At 42.0% G+C, this 19,398-nt stretch overlaps 2 protein-coding genes across 2 annotated transcripts in view; both read right to left on the reverse strand.

The window, feature by feature from the left end:
* Nucleotides 1-19,398, reverse strand: part of LOC134325618 (zinc finger protein 239-like) — a gene marked incomplete at its 5' end in the record, with an annotated part of 55,102 nt that overhangs the window by 21,665 nt on the left and 14,039 nt on the right. The gene's annotated exons all lie outside the window — the stretch shown is intronic.
* On the reverse strand, nucleotides 9,428-11,510 carry LOC134317084 (cilia- and flagella-associated protein 251-like). The gene is made up of 3 exons (XM_062997779.1): nucleotides 9,905-11,510; nucleotides 9,680-9,817; nucleotides 9,428-9,579 (listed from the first exon to the last, which is right to left on the reverse strand). Exons 1-3 carry the CDS (start codon nucleotides 11,214-11,216, stop codon nucleotides 9,512-9,514), a joined length of 1,518 nt encoding a protein of 505 aa, XP_062853849.1. The 5' UTR covers nucleotides 11,217-11,510; the 3' UTR covers nucleotides 9,428-9,511.

Genomic DNA, 19,398 nt, shown 5'->3' on the forward strand with positions numbered 1-19,398 from the left:
GTCGACTATATTCTTATGATAATTAGTTGACTAAAACTAAAACAATTCAGATGACTAAATTATGACTAAAACTAAATCAAAACTTGCTGTCAAAATTAACACTGGTAACAAGTAACACACTTACCTGTGAGGAACAGAAGAACCATCAGTATCTGCTCCATCACTTATGTGTAAACCGAGAACTAAAACCTGGAGTAGTTCTTCCAGCAGTTCCACCTGGAATAAAGTTACATTTAGTAGCTACATTCATAATCCCACCTACTACAATTAAGCATAAAACAGAAGGTGGAACTAAATATTAATAAACAGGTAAAAATCAATTCATTATTAGCAACCTAATAAAAGTAGAACCACTGATTGGTTGGAGAAAGGATTTAATCCTACAGTGATTAATGTATTAAAAAGGTGAACATGGTCCTGTACATTTCCTCAGGTACATCAGTAAAGTAATGATCGAAGCTCCTGATTTCCAGCAGATGCTGCAGGTACCGTTATTGTACTGAACTGACCAGTTTGGTTCTCCAGCAAGACCAACACAGTACATAATTACTTCATCACTGTCATAGCTGCTGTGTCCTTTTAGGTTATCTGCTCTTTCCATTTGTCTCACTGTTCCTAGGTGGAGCTATGGCAAAGATGAAGAAAGCAGGACAAGGTGGAGAGAGTAGGAGTTTGAGAGAACATGTGTTATTGATTGGTGCATTGTGTGTCTGGATGATCTGCCGGGCCCTTGAGCAAGGCCCTTAACCATCCTGGTTCCAGGGGCGCCAGACAATGATGGACCTTTTGCTCTGTCCCCAGCTTTCAACAAATAAAAAACTAGCTGTGATATGCAGAAAAATTATTTCACTGTACTGTACTCTGTATATGTACATCAATCTTCTCAGAGTCTATTAGATTAGGTAATAGGGATGTAACGATTCACCACAATACGGTTAGTAACTGATTAAAAAATGTCACGATTCAAATTTATTTTACATGTAAAATGAATCATTATTCACGTTAAACAGCAGAGGGCGCTGGTGCTATTCACCTCGCCTTGTTAAACGCCACTGGCGCTATATTCCTGGTTGCCAAATTCGATTTTTTTCAGCCAAATTGGGCTTAATACAAAATTGTTTGTACCCACCTCAGAAATAAAAGGGCATTAATTATTTAGATAAAAAAAAAGACAATTACAGATACAGGATTTTCTTTTCTTTTATTAAGAGAAATAATAAAAGGAAACTTTGTCATAATTTGTCTTCAATTTCAGTTTTAAAAAAATTGGGGAAAAAATCGCATTGTGAACCCAGTATCGTGAATCGCATCACATCGTGGGTAGAGTGTATTGTTACATCCCTGTTAGGTACTGATAAAGGGTTTCTCTCTGGTTTTATGGTAGTCAGGAAGTTTGTTTTTTTCAGGTTAGTAAGAAGATTTGGTCTGGACATCAGCGTCGGGTTTTGTTTGTTGTTTTTGGTCTGGTCTACTCTTTAAAATACGGCACTTTTTAATTCTTGTTAGTTCTATACTTAGTGGAAAAAGTGTGACAGTGGTAGCTTAGTGGTCAAGGTACTGGACTAGTAATAAGAATGTTGCCGGTATGAGTCCCACCAATGCCAAGTTGCCTTTGTTGGGCCCCTGAGCAAGGCCATTAACCCCCAATTGCTTAAACTGGATAAAACTGTATGCTAAGTGCTACAAATGTTAGTAAGAAATGATCACAAACACAAAACCTTACACCTCCCTACCTACCCTTACTACACTTATACCCAGGGCTGTCATGCTACATCTAACTACATCTAAAACTTTAATACAACCACAAATCAGAAAACATTGGGACAGTATGGTAAATGCAAATACAACATATTGAAATTAACTTGAATTAAACTCAAGATTTTTCATGTTTTGCCTTGTCAACTTGAATTTGTTTGTTAATATGCATCCATTTCATTCCTGAAACATCTTGTGTATAAAATATTAGTAGGTAATGAACAGTAGAAACAGATAAAGTGTTAATGTGTATAAAAGATCAGGATTTGCATTAAATGGTACCTTTATGTTGAAGAAAAAGGTCTTGGTTCCTCAGAGTTTCTTCTGATCTTTGACCATATCACTTGCTCCTTCTCTATGTTCTTTCCACACCATAACAACAAGCTGACTGGACAGCACTGATTTCCATCCTCTTTAGAAATTCAAATCAGCTAGTTGTGCCGTCATGGTACAATGTGTACTGGCTTTACACAAAAACCAACAACCCAAGAGCATGAGGCCATGCTCAACTGGAGCTCCTGAAACGGTTATTGGTTATTTAAAACCACTGAAATAGTAGTAAAGCAGAAAAAAAAGAAAATATCCATCCATGGATAAGGCACCAAAGTATCCAAAAGACCTTAACACAGACGACCTCATCTTGCCAACGGAAATATAATATTTTTTGTTTTTTTTCTTCTTTCTTTATATTTTAGGAACTAGAACATTTCCCTCCATTGACCTGTGATAAAGTACAGACAAATAGACAAATTGTGGTAAAAGAAAGACAGGGACATAGTACCATTCTGGAGTACACTACTGGTCAGAACTGCCCTGTAAAGTCTGAGAATTACCAAGGGATTCTGAAGGAATAGAAAGCAAGTACGATCCCTCAAGGCTTTTTCAATGCTTGACTTGACTCGAGTAGACTTTATTACAGGTCATGTGAAGAACAATATACTAAAGTCTCTCATATTGTGAAAAATGGCAGATACATTTAGCAATTGGGTGAACATTTATGTAAACGATTAGGATCAGAGAAGTTGTCAGACTTCTCCAAAAACTAAGTAAGAGGACCAAATGATTGTTTATTAGGATTATAACGTTATGTTTACATTTACATTTTCGGCATTTAGCAGACGCTCTTATCCAGAGTGACTTACAGAAGTGCTCCCATAGTAAACATTTCATTACTCTAGATTAAGTAAACAACAACAAGAGTGTTAGTAAGTAAGTACAAGTCAGCTTAAGTGCTCAGTAAAGAGGTGATGAGAAGGTTTTTAATCGTTTTTTTAAAGACAGCAAGAGACAGACAGAGGAAGTTTGTTCCACCACTTGGGTGCTAGAACAGAGAAGAGCCTTGATGCTCTGGGTGGAGGATCAAGTCGAGCGAGACTAGTAGCTCCGGGGTTGCACTGTACAGAGCGGGGTTTGATTAGACCTCAAAGGTAGTTTGGGGCTGGTCCATTTTTGGCTTTGTAGGTGAGCATTAGTGTTTTAAACTGAATGCGGGCAGGTACAGGAGGCCAGTTAAGAGAACGCAGCAGTGGGGTGATGTGGCAGCATTGGGGTGATGTGGCAGTGTTTAGGTTGGTTAAAAACCAGGCGAGCAGCTGAAATTTGAATGAGCTGCAAGGGTTTGATAGTGGACATTGGAGCACCTGCCAGAAGGGAGCTGCAGTCGTCCAACCGTGAGATTACGAGTGACTGGACAAGAATCTGAGTAGCTTCCATGGAGAGAAATGGTCGAATATTCCTAATGTTGTATAGATGAGGAACCGGAGCCATCTTGTGATGTTGGTTTCATTGATAGTGACAGAAGACCTCATTGTCTATGGCAACTTTCCATGAACAAAATAAAACACATTTTATGACTGTTTTTTAAACGGGGTCATTTACATCATCAATACTGTAATTGCTGGAAAGCAAAACCTAAGGGTCTTAGCCATTTGTTGGCACAATGACTATAAAGTTGAATCTAATGTAATCAAATCTAATAGTTTTCATGCAGCGAGTTAACTACACATTTAGCATAATAAACTCACTTTGCTATAATTAAGAACATTAATAAAGTCGAATGTTATGGAAAGTAAATCTACTGAACTGTGGAGCTTACAGATATTTCAGTTCAGCTTCAATGAGGTGAATCAAAGCAAACACACCCGGAGGGACTTTGTTAGGATAATTAGCATCAGAGTTTTGTTTATTGTGTAAGTCGCTTTGGATAAAAGTGTCTGCTAAATGCTGAAAATGTAAATGTTTAAACACTTTGCATGGCGGTGGCGGCGAATCCTAAAACCAGTCAAAAACGTAAACGTTAAACTCCACATGGAATATTTGCTTAGTATAAAATGTGTTACATTGGTGAAATGAGGAATACTTCCATACTGTCCATATTGAGTTTGACTGTGATCATCTCCATGTCAGATACGCACCTCTAAAAATCCATGTGCTGCAGTCTAAACATTTAGACTCTTAAATGCACCTTTTTAAAGCACAGTTGTGTTGCAGTTAACATTTCAGGGTCAGCCTTCACTGGGAGCCAAGAGGAAGATGTGGCTCATTATTCCACCCCCGATACAGTGGTCTAATTTTAAATAGGCACAAATGCTCACTGCCATGATATGCATCATTTATTTAGCTGCATTTTTATCCAAATAAAAATGTTTTCTTAAATACAGGAGTGGTTGTAACCCACCCTTTCTCCAAGATTGACATTGTCTCTGATTACCATGAAAGGTGGCAAAAACAGAAATTTGACTATTGCGTCAAAAGTCTTTCTTTAGTGGACTGTTCTCTGTTTACATCAACACAGACAACACACCTACCTCACCTATGTTAACGGCCATTACCCTAATAACAGCCACTGCTGCCTCCCATAACTATGATGAACTGCAATTGAAGTGCTGTGAGATGCTTTGATTGAAATGAAATGACTGCATATACGGGGCGGCACGGTGGCTAAATGGGCCTCACAGCAAGATGGTCCTGGGTTCGATCCCCAGGTGGGGCGATCCGGGTTCTTTCTGTGTGTAGTTTGCATGTCCTCCCCGTGCCTGCGTGGGTTTCCTCCGGGAGCACCGGTTTCCTCCCACAGTCCAAAGACGTGCAAGTGAGGTGAATTGGAATCTTCTATGGGAAGAAGGCAAACCAGCAGAGGCAGCGTGAAGCTTTGGGCAACGTTCTGCGGGGATACCTTGGTTCCTGCCATCCATGTGGATGTTACTTTGACACGTATCACCTAAGCATCGTTGCAGACCATGTTCACCCTTTCCTGGAGACGGTTCCCAGATATATGTGGTCTTTTTTCAGCAGGATGATGCGGCCTGCCACAGAGCTAAAATGCCTCCGGAACAGTTTGAGGAGCACAACAACCAGTTTGAGGTGTTGACTTGGCCTCTAAATTCCCCAGATCTCAATCCGATCCATGGAGGCCCCACCTCACAACTTACAGGAGTTAAAGGAGCTGCTGCTGACATTGTGGTGCCAGATACCACAGCACACCTTCAGGGATCTAGCGGGTTCCATGCCTCAACGGGTCAGGGCTGTTTTAGCAGCAAAAGGGGGACTAACGCAATATTAGGAAGGTGGTCATAATGTTATGCCTGGTCAGTGTATAACCAACACCAACACTAACTCTCGCTGGTTAGTTTAACATGAATGTTTTAAGCTGAGAACAGTGCTTCAGTGTAGGGCTACAGGCTACAGGCTACTCACAGCTGGATGACGCAGACTGGGATATGTTCCGAGAGAGCTCCGCTGATGATGTCAGCGTGTTTACGGAAGTGGTTGTGTGATTTGTTGGGAAACTAGTGGACGATACGGTGGAGAAAACCGTAGTGAAAACTTTTCCCAACCAGAAGCCGTGGGTGGATAAAACTGTCCGCGACAATCTGAACTCTCGCACCGCTGCCTACAACGCGGGGCTCATCAGCGGTAACATGGAGGAGTATAAAGCTGCGTCTTACGGAGTACGCTGAGTGGTGAAGGAGGCAAAGTGGCGCTACGGGGAGAAAATAGAGACACAGTTCCAGCAGAGTGACTCTAGAACCCTGTGGCAGGGACTACGGACCATCACGGACTACAGAAGCCCACCCTCCAGACTTTCTTGTGCGTCAGCTTCCTTCTGGGATGACGACCATGCAGACCGAGTTGATGCAGTGTGCGGCGTATGGTCTGAGCACTGACAGGCTGACCTCTCACGTCTTCAACCTCTGCAGCAATGCTGGCAGCACTCATGTGTCTATTTTTTAAAGCCAACCTCTGGATATGACGCCGAACACGTGGACTCAACTTCTTTGGTCGACCCTGGCGAAGCCTGTTCCGAGTGGAACCTGTCCTGGAAAACCGCTGTATGACCTTGGCCACCATGCTGTAGCTCAGTTTCAGGGTGTTAGCAACCTTCTTATAGCCCAGGCCATCTTTGTGGAGAGCAACAATTCTATTTCTCACATCCTCAGAGAGTTCTTTGCCATGAGGTGCCTTGTTGAATATCCAGTGGCCAGTATGAGAGAATTGTACCCAAAACACCAAATTTAACAGCCCTGCTCCCCATTTACACCTGGGACCTTGACACATGACACCAGGGAGGGACAACGACACATTTGGGCACAATTTGGACATGTTCACTGTGGGGTGTACTCACTTATGTTGCCAGCTATTTAGACATTAATGGCTGTGTGTTGAGTTATTTTCAGAAGACAGTAAATCTACACTGCTATACAAGTTGTACACTGACTACTCTAAGTTATATCCAAGTTTCATGTCTATAGTGTTGTCCCATGAAAAGATATAATGAAATATTTGCAGAAATGTGAGGGGTGTACTCACTTTTGTGATACACTGTGTATATATATATATATATATATATATATATATATATATATATATATATATATATATATATATAAAATTGGATGCACTGTTTTTTTGTGAGCCAACTCAGAATGCTCACGGTAAAATTCAAGATGGTGAGGACGGCTGCCGTCACGACTGCTCCGACAACTTTTTACCTATTTTTATTTATTTCGCAACTTTTTATCGGTTTTAACCTCTTTTTCTTTTCACCACTCTTATTTCTATTAATCTACAATCCACTCACCTTTTGCCGTTTTTAACTCCTGATCCATCGTGGCCGAGGGAGATCTTGAGGGACAACAATGGACGGAACACGAAACGACCCCGAGGAAAATGAGCCGGAGTCAGGAACAAGCTGAAGGCTAGGGCACACCGAGCTCCCCTGCAGGATGCTCTGGATGACGCAGACTGGGATATGTTCCGAGAGAGCTCCGCTGATGATGTCAGCGTGTTTACGGAAGTGGTTGTGTGATTTGTTGGGAAACTAGTGGACGATACGGTGGAGAAAACCGTAGTGAAAACTTTTCCCAACCAGAAGCCGTGGGTGGATAAAACTGTCCGCGACAATCTGAACTCTCGCACCGCTGCCTACAACGCGGGGCTCATCAGCGGTAACATGGAGGAGTATAAAGCTGCGTCTTACGGAGTACGCTGAGTGGTGAAGGAGGCAAAGTGGCGCTACGGGGAGAAAATAGAGACACAGTTCCAGCAGAGTGACTCTAGAACCCTGTGGCAGGGACTACGGACCATCACGGACTACAGAAGCCCACCCTCCAGACTGGTGAGCGCGGACGCGTTTCTGGCAACCGAGCTGAACACCTTCTCGCTTTGAGGCTGCAGCCGGCAATGCTAACTGCGCTAGCGATGCTATCAGCGCTACCGGCGTGACCAGCATGCAGACGGAGCTCGTCAGAACGCAGAGACCCCTCATCATCAGGGAGAGTGATGTACAGAGAGCTTTCAGGAGAGTGAACACCAGGAAAGCAGCAGGACCGGACGGGATCGCCGGCCAAGTCATCAAAGCCTGCGCGGACCAGCTAGCACCGGTGTTCACAGATATTTTCAACCTATCCCTGAGCCAGTTCATCATACCAGCGTGCTTCAAACAGTCCGTCATCATTCCAGTCCCGAAGAAGAACCAGCCAGCCTGCCTCAACGACTTTCGCCCAGTGGCCCTGACATCAGTCGTGATGAAGTTCTTCGAGAGGATCATCAGAGACTTCATCACCTCATCACTTCCGGACTCTATGGACCCTTTACAATTTGCATACCGCCACAACTGTTCTACAGATGATGCCATCACCTACCTCCTTCACACCACACTAACACACCTGGACGCTGGGAGGGGTAATTATGTTAAAATGCTGTTTGTTGACTACAGCTCAGCATTTAACATGATCATCCCCTCTAAACTAACCATCAAGTTGGAGAACCTGGAACTTCATCCATCCTTGTGTCACTGGATCTCTAACTTTTTGACGGACAGAACACAAGCTGTGCGGGTAGGAAAACACATCTCACCCACACTCACCCTTAGCATTGGCACCCCCCAGGGCTGTGTCCTGAGCCCCCTGCTGTACTTACTGTACACATATGACTGTGTGGCCACTTCCAGCTCTACCACCATTGTCAAGTTGGCTGACGACACTGTTGTGGTGGGCCTGATCTCTAACAACGATGAGAGGGCCTACCTAGAGGAGATTAAACACCTGGAGGACTGGTGCCAGGACAACAATCTCCTCCTTAACGTCAGCAAGACAAAGGAGCTGATAGTGGACTGCAGCATAAAGCAGGAGAGGAACTATCACCTCGTTATGATCAGTGGCACCGCAGTGGAAAGAGTAGACAATTTCAAGTACCTTGGAGTTCACATCTCTGAGGACCTGTCATGGTCCTGCCACACCACTGCGCTGGCAAAGAAGGCTCGTCAGCGTCTTTATCACCTCAGACGCTTAAGGGACTTCAAACTACCATCCAAGGAGCTTTGTAACTTCTACATCTGCACCATTGAATCCATCATAACGGGAAACATCACAACCTGGTTCGGAAACAGCACCAAGCAGGACGGGCGGCTCTACGGACTGAGCTTCCTGACCTGCAGTCCATATACAGGAAACGTGCTGGACAAGGGCCAGGAGGATAGTAAAGGACCCCAGTCATCCCAGTAATGGACTGTTTTCTTCGTTACAATCTGGGAAGCGTTTTCGTGCTCTAAAAGCCAAAACGGAGAGGATGAGAAGAAGCTTTTTCCCACAAGCTATTCGAGTCCTCAACTAAAATAGCATTTAGGACCAATTTACACAACTTGCACAATCTAATTTATACGTATATGTATGTGTATATATTTGGACATATGTATGTGTATATAAGTATATGTATATGAGTATATAAGTGTATATATATGTATAGATTAGTATTTGTGTATTTATTATTTAGCACATCTGTATAGCATTATGTAGCATTATGTTGCACAGTTTCTGCACTACTTGTCACTTTACACACTTGTTCACTTTAAATTGCTCTTTTTAATTATATTGATAATTTTTCTAATGTTTACTTTAAATTGCTTTTTTTAATTATATAGTTAATTTTTAATTTTATATTGTTTTTATATTGGTAATTTTATTTTTACCTTTAAAAACATTCTATATTTTTTGTATAATATATTTTTTAACTATTTTGTAGTTTTTGTAATGACTGTGGCGGAGCAGTCACTAAAGCATTTCACTGCTAGTTGTACTGTGTACCATGTATGTGACAAATAAACCTTGATTTGATTTGATTCATCGGTCGACCCTCAATACCCAACGTACACAAAATCAGACCAACCAACATGTTCATGAAGGCACTTTATTGTTATTTTGATGTTGGAAAAGTCGGCGTGTGATTGGATGATCTCCGGATCGTCACCACCTCAGCTTCAGACGTTGAAGAACTGGAACCGTTTGGTTCTCAGGCTGGTTCTCCTCGACTTCGGCATCGGGACACCTACACAGCAACACAGAGCCGTCATGCACACGTTTTAAAGGAAACTCCAGCGTTACTCCACCCAGCGTGTATAACGTGTATTTCTGAATCTAAACCAGACCTTCATCTTCACACGCGCTCTCCATCAGAGCCCCGGACTCTTCAGGTTGGGCTTCGACGATGGGAACAAGAACGTCGTCCTGCAGCTGCTGGGGGTCTGGTTTGTTTGAAGACACCTCGGAGACGTTCTTCAGTGGATCTGATGGAGAAATGAAACCTAATTCCATTTTTAATGTTCACCTTTATTAGATCACCACCATCTATCTATACAATCCTTCAAACTTACCTTCAGTGCTTCCTCTATCCAGGTTCTGCTCTTTCAGTTTCCATATTTTGTCCTCCAAAGCTGCTGGATCCTTCTTCATGTCCTGGTCTGGTTGTTTCACCAGGTTCAGCGGGGCCACCTGCCTCTCCTCCTCCTTCACGAACTGGTCTGTTTTATTCACTGGGTCCACCTGCCTCTCCTCCTTCTTCATCTCATTCTCTATAAAACTAACCCTATTTTTTACCTGTCCCTTCCCCTGCTCCTTTAGGATGACCAGCTCTGGTTCTTCCACCAGGTTTAGCGGGTCCACCTGCCTCTCCTCCTTCTTCATCTCATTCTCTATAAAACTTACCCTATTTTTTACCTGTCCCTTCCCCTGCTCCTTTAGGATGACCAGTTCTGGTTCTTCCACCAGGTTCAGCTGGACCACCTGCCCCTCTGCCTTCTTTATCTCATTCTCTATGCAATGAATCTTATTTTTTACATGTCCCATCCACTGGTTCTTCAGGATGACCTGCTCTGGTTCTTCAACCTGCTCCACTGGGTCCACCTGCTCTAACTTCTTCATCTCAATCTCACAAACCAGAACCACCTTGTCTACTGGTTTCCTCCTCTGGTCCTTTACAACGACCTGTTCTGGTTCTTCCACCAGGTCCCGTGGGGCCACCTGCATCTCTACCTTCTCAGGTTTGTTTTTTCCCAGAACCACCTGCGTCTCCATCTTTGGTGTTTGGTCTGCCTGGTCCACTAAAACCTTCTGCCCCACTCCTTGCCCCATCTCTTCACCCTTTACCTCATTTCCCTTCTCACCCTCCACGTCCTGCATCTCTACCTTCTGGCGTCTCTGCCACCATTTTCTCTTCTTTACTTTCTTCTCAGGTTTGTTTTTTCCCAGAACCCCCTGCTTCTCCATCATTGGTATTTTGTCTGCCTGGTCCTCTAAAACCTTCTGCTCCACTCCTTGCCCCATCTCTTCACACTTTACCCCGTTTCCCTCCTCACCCTCCACGTCCTGCATCTCTACCTTCTGGCGTCTCTGCCACCATTTTCTCTTCTTTACCTTCTTCTCAGGTTTGTTTTTTCCCATAACCACCTGCTGCTTCTCCATCTTTGGTGTTTGGTCTGCCTGGTCCTCTAAAACCTTCTGCTCCACTCCTTGCCCCATCTCTTCACCCTTTACCCTGTTTCCCTTCTCACCCTCCACGTCCTGCATCTCCACCTTCTGGCGTCTCTGCCACCATTTTCTCTTCTTTACCTTCTTCTCCGGTTCGTTTACCGGCCTGTGCGGCTCGTCTTGGTCAGATGGAAGAGTCCAACAGGAGAACATGTTCATGCTGCTTACTGTCTCGGCGTCTCAGATCAAATGAGCACAAACACATGAAACGCAGCAACTTATACCAGAGGTGTGGAGTGTGGTGATGTCATCATGATGATGTCACAATGTGTGCATGTAGCTGAGAGTGGTGCTGATCATCATCACTGCTGCTCTCAGCATCATTAACCTCTAGTGTAGAGTGGGACAGTGGTGGCCTAGTGGGAGGAGCTTCGGGCTAGAACCCAAAGGTTGAGGGTTCGAATCCCAGTTCTGCCTTTTAGCAAGACCTTTAACCCTGTTTGCTCCAGGGGCGTAACAGCTGGAATACTGCACACCTGTACATGTATACATGACAAATAAAGGCAATCTATTCTATTACCATATACGTATTTACACACACACACCGACCAGGCATAACATGGTTCATGCTGGTTCTGATAGAAAGGTGTCAGAATACACAGAGCAGCACAGTTTGTTGCCGCAGATCAGTCAGGGTGCCCATGCTAATTCACCTCACTTACACGTCTTTGGACTGTGGGAGGAAACCCACGTGGACACGGGGAGAACATGCAAACTCCACACAGAAAGGACCTGGACCGCCCCACCTGGGGATGGAACCCTGGACCTTCTTGTTGTGAGGCGATAGTGCTATCCACTGAGCCACTGTGCCGCCCCCTCTCACATGTAAAGATTTTATTGAACAATCTAGTTCATGCCTCCACTGGTACGTCATCTAGGACGACTTCCACTCTTCATTCTCTTTATTGCTGCCCTCACTTAATTCATGCTAATCCAAGGCACTCTGTAGCTATCTACAGCGTCTCTGCCTATTAAGGTTGTATCCTTCTGTTGATGGTGTCCCAGTCCATCCACCTGGTTGGGTTTCTCTATCTGCAATCAACTAAAATTCTAAGTAAATGTAAGAAACCCTGCATTTTTATTTGCATTTTTCGTACTGTCCCAACTGTTTATGATTTGGGGTTGTTGTAGTAGCAGCGGCAGCAGGACTACAATTTATACTCCTAGTGCAAAAATGCTCCAAGACATTCAAACATTAATGAATCTGTATTAAAATGTGATTTTGCTGAAGATAAAAAAGTCTTACTGAGTTCATCTGTATCTTCAGGTTCTTCCTTCTTCACAGGCTTCATCTGGAAACCTCCACACTGTTGGTCCACTGAGGAGAAGAGTTCCATGACTTGTTCCACAGGGATTAAAGTGACTTCACCTGAAATTCCACCAATATGTGAAGAAGAAACTCAACAACTGGAGGAAATGTAAGATTGTGGGTTTGGTTTTCCAATCACAAATAAATCCCAGTTAGATTTAAACCTTAAATCCAGACTGGAGTGGAGCAGCACAGTACAATACAGTATAGGTTCTAATCCCACTATCCACATTCTCTTATTATTTCTACTGACTGTACCACACTGTACTGTACCATACTGTACTGTACCATACTGTACCACATTGTACCAAAATGTACTGTACCACACTGTACTGTACCGTACCACACCGCACTGTACCATACTGTACTGTACCATACTGTACTATACTGTACCATACTGTACTGTACCATACTGTACTGTACCACACTGTACTGTACCACACTGTACTGTACCATACTGTACTGTACCATACTGTACTGTACCACACTGTACTGTACCATACTGTACTGTACCACACTGTACTGTACCACACTGTACTGTACCATACTGTACTGTACCACACCGCACTGTACCACACTGTACTGTACCATACTGTACTGTACCATACTGTACTGTACCACACTGTACCATACTGTACTGTACCATACTGTACTGTACCACACTGTACTGTACCATACTGTACTGTACCACACTGTACTGTACCATACTGTACCGTACCTCACTGTACTGTACTGTACCACACTGTACTGTACCATACTGTACCATACTGTACTGTACCATACTGTACTGTACCACACCGCACTGTACCACACTGTACTGTACCATACTGTACTGTACCGTACCACACTGTACTGTACCACACTGTACTGTACCACACTGTACCATACTGTACCACACCGCACTGTACCACACTGTACTGTACCATACTGTACTGTACCGTACCACACTGTACTGTACCACACTGTACTGTACCACACTGTACTGTACCATACTGTACTGTACCACACTGTACTGTACCATACTGTACTGTACCGTACCACACTGTACCGTACCACACTGTACTGTACCATACTGTACTGTACCACACTGTACTGTACCACACTACTGTACCATACTGTACTGTACCATACTGTACCACACTGTACTGTACCATACTGTACTGTACCACACTGTACTGTACCACACCGCACTGTACCACACCGTACTGTACCATACTGTACTGTACCGTACCACACTGTACTGTACCACACTGTACTGTACCATACTGTACTGTACCACACTGTACTGTACCACACTGGCTGGTGGAGAAATGGCTCATTGCTCCATATTTACTTACAGAAGAAATCACCGTCCTGATCTTCATCTTCTTCCTTTTTTATTGGTTTCTTCTGGAATCCTTCATGTTGTAGATCCTCCGGGGTGTCGTGTCCCTCTTCTGCTGACTGCATTATTAAAGATCTAATACAAAGATAGATAGATGTACTTCCATGGTCTTCCCATGGTCTTTACAGTTAATTATAGTATTATAGTCTAATTATAGTACACTATTATAAAAATTATAACAATAATAATAGAGTAAATGTGTGTATGTATGTGTGTCTATCTATTTATGTGTGTGTGTGTATATTTAAAATTATATGTATATATATATTTGTGTGTGTGTGTGTATGGGGCTCTAGAGTGTTAGAGTGTAATCTTAAATCCAGTGCATTATATTATCGGCTTTACTGGATCTTTTACAGATTCCCAAAATCACTTGCGGTGCACTTACTGCGGTACACTTATTCTAATATTTCACTGTCTTTTAGTTATTTTTATATTTTACTTAACGAAAATATTGTGGTGTTTTTGCTATCGCCGCACTTTACCGCTAGCATTAGCCTATTGCTACTAGAGGGTGATGGAGGTGTGGGAATAAAAGCACACGACAAGGTAGACTTCACTGTCTAGCTCCAGAAACCGAACTTTAATGCTGGGACTGTCCGGCGAGTCTCATATACAAAACTAAACCAACTGAACGTCGAAACGCACATGTATAAACCTGGTGCTGCATTCTGATTGGCTGAGCTGAATGTCGCTCACATATCGCCGCTACAATATTGTCCCGCCCTTCACTGTCTCTGATTGGTTTAGACCATGATTTGGGCCTGATGTGTGTCTGTTGTACCACAGGGAGACTTTCAGAGTAGCGGAGACTTTTTTCCCCTCGAACGGCTGGTCGCACCGGTGCGACCTCAGAATTTTTTTAGTCGCACCATTGAGAAATTAGGTCGCATGTGCGACCAAATTGGTCGCACTCTAGAGCCCTGCTTATGGTATAACGTAATACATGTTTATAATATTAAAAAGCATATACTAGTTTATACAGAAGTTAAAATGTACATTTTGATTATTTATATAAATATTTTAAATATTTAATTTAAAACTTTTAATTTTAAAAACTTTTTGATTAAAACATTTAGCTGTGTTTATTTCCCCTTTTCTTATAAACAAACTTTCCTTTCCTAGATATATTTTAAAAACAAGGAACATTACTAAAACATAAAACAGAATATACAGTTTGTCAATATTGGTTTTAAATTATCCACATACCTTTCTTTAATATAAATATTTTGAAAATAAATTATATCTAAATTATTCAAATCAAAACCTTTTGCATTTCAGCTTTAAGTTTTTTCTTTTCTTTTTTTTTAACAGGACCTTGTGTGTAACTCATAAAAGCAGTTTGAACTTAAATGCAGAAAAATACATTTTAAACATTTTAAACATTTTATGCGTGATGTTTTGGTGCAGCCAGGGTTTCTGCACCTCTGTAAGCTGGTGCTTTCACTACCCACCACTGACAAGTGCTCTGCCCCACTGCATCTAACATCCTGGCTCAGAATCACTCGACTCCCCATCACTGTGCTGTTGATATTCATCCTCACTCCTCTCAACACAGCAGTATCATCTAGTAATGTAAGCACCTCATCATTAACATACATGAAAAAGATACAGCACCAACAATGCAGAAAGTTATACTGATACAGACTAAACAACATCCAATACATTCAATCCAAATGTCCAGATAGCTGGACATAAAACATTTGTTACAAAAACCTTCTAAAATACATCATTTTTTTTGCTAAAAAAATTCTCAATGTGTTTGAGCCACCTTAAATCCACACAGTGATATTTTATAATGAACTCTAGTTTTGTTATTAATTAGAATGTAGTTAATAATTAAAGTGTAATAAATAAATAAATAAATATTTGACTTACAGATGATTCACTTCAGTACAAACACACCAGCTGCTGCAGCTTCTTCTTCTTCTGTATGAATTGAGCTGGTTGATCTACAACGTTCAGGTTTATTAGCGCCTCTACTGGACTGCAGTGTCAGTACTGATACTAACTCATTCATTCATTTAGCTTTATTAAGCCTGATCAAGGTCGTGGTGCTCTTATTATTATATTTTACTTTATTTATGCTAATACAATTCAGTGTGGTCAGTCCTTTTATTGTGGTCAGCCTAAGGCTCACCTGTGCAATAATCATGTCTAATCAGCATCTTGATATGCCACACCTGTGAGGTGGATGGATTATCTGGGCAAAGGAGAAGTGCTCACTAACACAGATTCAGACACATTTGTGAACAATATTTAAGAGATAAAGGCCTTTTGTGTACATAGACAAAGTCTTAGATCTTTGAGTTCAGCTCATGAAAAATGGAAGCAATTTATATATTTATATGTTTTTGTTCAGTCTATGTGTGTAGCCGGTGTGTACTTGTTGGTGAGACTCACATTCAAATACCCCTCTGCGTTGTGAGACAAGAACACAACTGGACACACTCTGCCATTCACCTGGGAATTTATTCTGTATATAAAATGAGAGTATTGAATGAACACAATGAATTCCCTCACATGCACAGCACTGTGTACACTTCCTCCAGCGCGAACTGAGTAAAATGTATACGTTTACATCAATAACATATTTATATATATATAAGATATAATTACATTGCACTATAAATCACATATTTACTGTACAAATATAACCCATTCATATCAAGAATCTCACCAGGAAGGCAAATATATATTTTTGTACAACAATAAACTTCATAAAATGATTAAAGTCTTTAAAGTGAACAGTGCAAAATGACCATACCTGTATGTAAAATGAGAATATCAAATGAACACAATGAATTCCCTCACATGCACAGCACTGTGTACACTGTGTGAGGAAAAAAAGAAAAGGCGCCATTAGAGCCTAACTGGCGGCAATTCATTCACTGATGGAAAATTACTGCATACAATAAATCTCTCATATACGAAATACATGTAACATATAGGCCATCTTACTCAGAAATTACATTAAACATAATAAACAAACAATTAATACATGAAAAACACACTTTAAACAACTTTACAAATGTCTTTATACAGAGCTCTATGAACACATACCTTCCTCTAGCGCTTCCAGCGTGAACTGAGGACAGTGAATCGCTCAACACCAATATAACTCACCACAACAGGCGTAAAATTCAAAATAAAAGCTCTTTACATAAATCGGCTAAAAAACAAAACATTATAAAATTAACAAACAAAATGTACATGAAAATAAGGATTTTAAGTGAAATATGAAAAACAAAACTTTATCTTTTTACACATCTGCTATATGTGCACATTAATAGACATAAACCTTCTGATATAAAAGTTATAAAATAGATATAAAAGTTCTGTTCGGTCACTGAGCTGCTGAGCGTCTTTCTCAGCAGCCGCCATTTTCAGCTCGTTTTTCAAGAAACTAAAAAAAATCCCCAATGTTTTTGACCAAGTTGTGTTAGAGCGCCTAAAAGTGGGTGTGACAAAGTATAACAATGATAGAAAAGTTACATATTTTTACCAACATTTTAGAAAGAAATTGTGAATTAAAAATGTTTGTGCTCTTCCACTCCAGTCTGGATTTCAGAGGATTTTCATTCTAAGTACATTTTAACCTTCATTATTATGATTATGTCTGACAGTGGTGCAAATTTGTTTTCGTTTAGAGGAAAAAGTTTAAGTTGGATTGCTTCATTAGCATTGCTGCTAACTGATGTGGAAAAAGCTTAAAGCTGTGGGTCAAACTTTAAACGGTGTAAACAGTTCGTCTCTCCTCTCCTCCAGTGGCTCCTTCCAGTCCCTCTCCTCCAGTGGCAGTGGCGGCGTCTCTCTTCTCTCCTCCAGTGGCAGTGGCGGCGTCTCTCCTCTCCTCCAGTGGCAGTGGCGGCGTCTCTCCTCTCCTCCAGTGGCAGTGGCGGCGTCTCTCCTCTCCTCCAGTGGCGGCGTCTCTCCTCTCCTCCAGTGGCAGTGGCGGCGTCTCTCTCCTCTCCTCCAGTGGCGGCGTCTCTCCTCTCCTCCAGTGGCAGTGGCGGCGTCTCTCTTCTCTCCTCCAGTGGCGGCGTCTCTCCTCTCCTCCAGTGGCGGCGTCTCTCCTCTCCTCCAGTGGCGGCGTCTCTCCTCTCCTCCAGTGGCAGTGGCGGCGTCTCTCTCCTCTCCTCCAGTGGCGGCGTCTCTCCTCTCCTCCAGTGGCAGTGGCGGCGTCTCTCTCCTCTCCTCCAGTGGCGGCGTCTCTCCTCTCCTCCAGTGGCAGTGGCGGCGTCTCTCTCCTCTCCTCCAGTGGCGGCGTCTCTCCTCTCCTCCAGTGGCAGTGGCGGCGTCTCTCTCCTCTCCTCCAGTGGCAGTGGCGGCGTCTCCTCCAGTCCTCCCTTCTCCTCCAGCCCTCTTCTCTCTTCCAGTGGCAGTGGCAGCGACCCTCCCCTCTCCTCTCCTCCAGCCCTCCCCTCTTCTCCCCTCCTCCCCCCTCCAGCCCTCTCCTCCCCTCCAGTCGTCTCCTCTCCGTTTTTGTTGCTGATGTTTAAGGTGTTTGAGCTGTTACAAATTTACAAATAAATTCTTTAAAAATCCTACAATATGATTTCCTGGATATTTTTTTCTCATTTTGTCTCTCATAGTTGAAGTGTACCTATGATGAAAATTACAGACCTCTCTCATCTTTCTAAGTAGGAGAACTTGCACAATCAGTGGCTGACTAAATACTTTTTGGCCCCAATGTAAGAACAGTTTCTACCCACGAGTGGTTAAACTGGTCATTCCTACAATAACTACCAGGACATAACTACCTCTATGACTGTTGCACTCGCACTTTACTGGACTTTTGCTGCTAAATCCAAAACCTCAAATTTTGTTTACCTAAACCTAGCTGCTAAATCCATATCCACTACCTCAATCTGTCTATGCAAATTTTTTATCATTTGACCGCCCTAACAATGTTTTTTATTGAGCTACAATGTCAGAATTTAGATTTAGCATGTATGCTAACACAATTCAGTGTGGTCAGTCATATTGAGAACATTAACATTTACCTCAGATATGATGACATAACTAATAATGGTTTTTTTATTTAGCTACAATAACAGAATTTAGACTTAGCATGTATGCTAACACAGTTCAGCGTGGTCAGTTATATTGAGAACATTAACATTTACCTCAGATATGATGACAGATAACTAATAATGGTTTTTATTGAGCTACAATAACAGAATTTAAACTTAGCATGTATGCTAACACAATTCAGTGTGGTCAGTCATATTGAGAACATTAACATTTACCTCAGATATGATGACAGATAACTAATAATGGTTTTTATTTAGCTACAATAAGAGAATTTAAACTTAGCATGTATGCTAACACAATTTAGTGTGGTCAGTCATATTGAGAACATTAACATTTACCTCAGATATGATGACAGATAACTAATAATGGTTTTTATTTAGCTACAATGTCAGAATGTAGACTTAGCATGTATGCTAACACAATTCAGTGTGGTCAGTCATATAGAGAACATTAACATTTACCTCAGATATGATGACAGATAACTAATGTTAGGATGAATCTTTTAGTTCAAAAGGTCCTGAAGAAAGCAGTCGGGAAGTCCAGAAAGTACTCTTTAAAACACTTTATTAAGTGTAAAAATGATCTGTGAATATATGCCAGAGCTAAGCTGA

This window comes from Trichomycterus rosablanca, chromosome 1, assembly GCF_030014385.1.
Source record: "Trichomycterus rosablanca isolate fTriRos1 chromosome 1, fTriRos1.hap1, whole genome shotgun sequence".
In the NCBI taxonomy this organism is placed as follows: domain Eukaryota; kingdom Metazoa; phylum Chordata; class Actinopteri; order Siluriformes; family Trichomycteridae; genus Trichomycterus; species Trichomycterus rosablanca.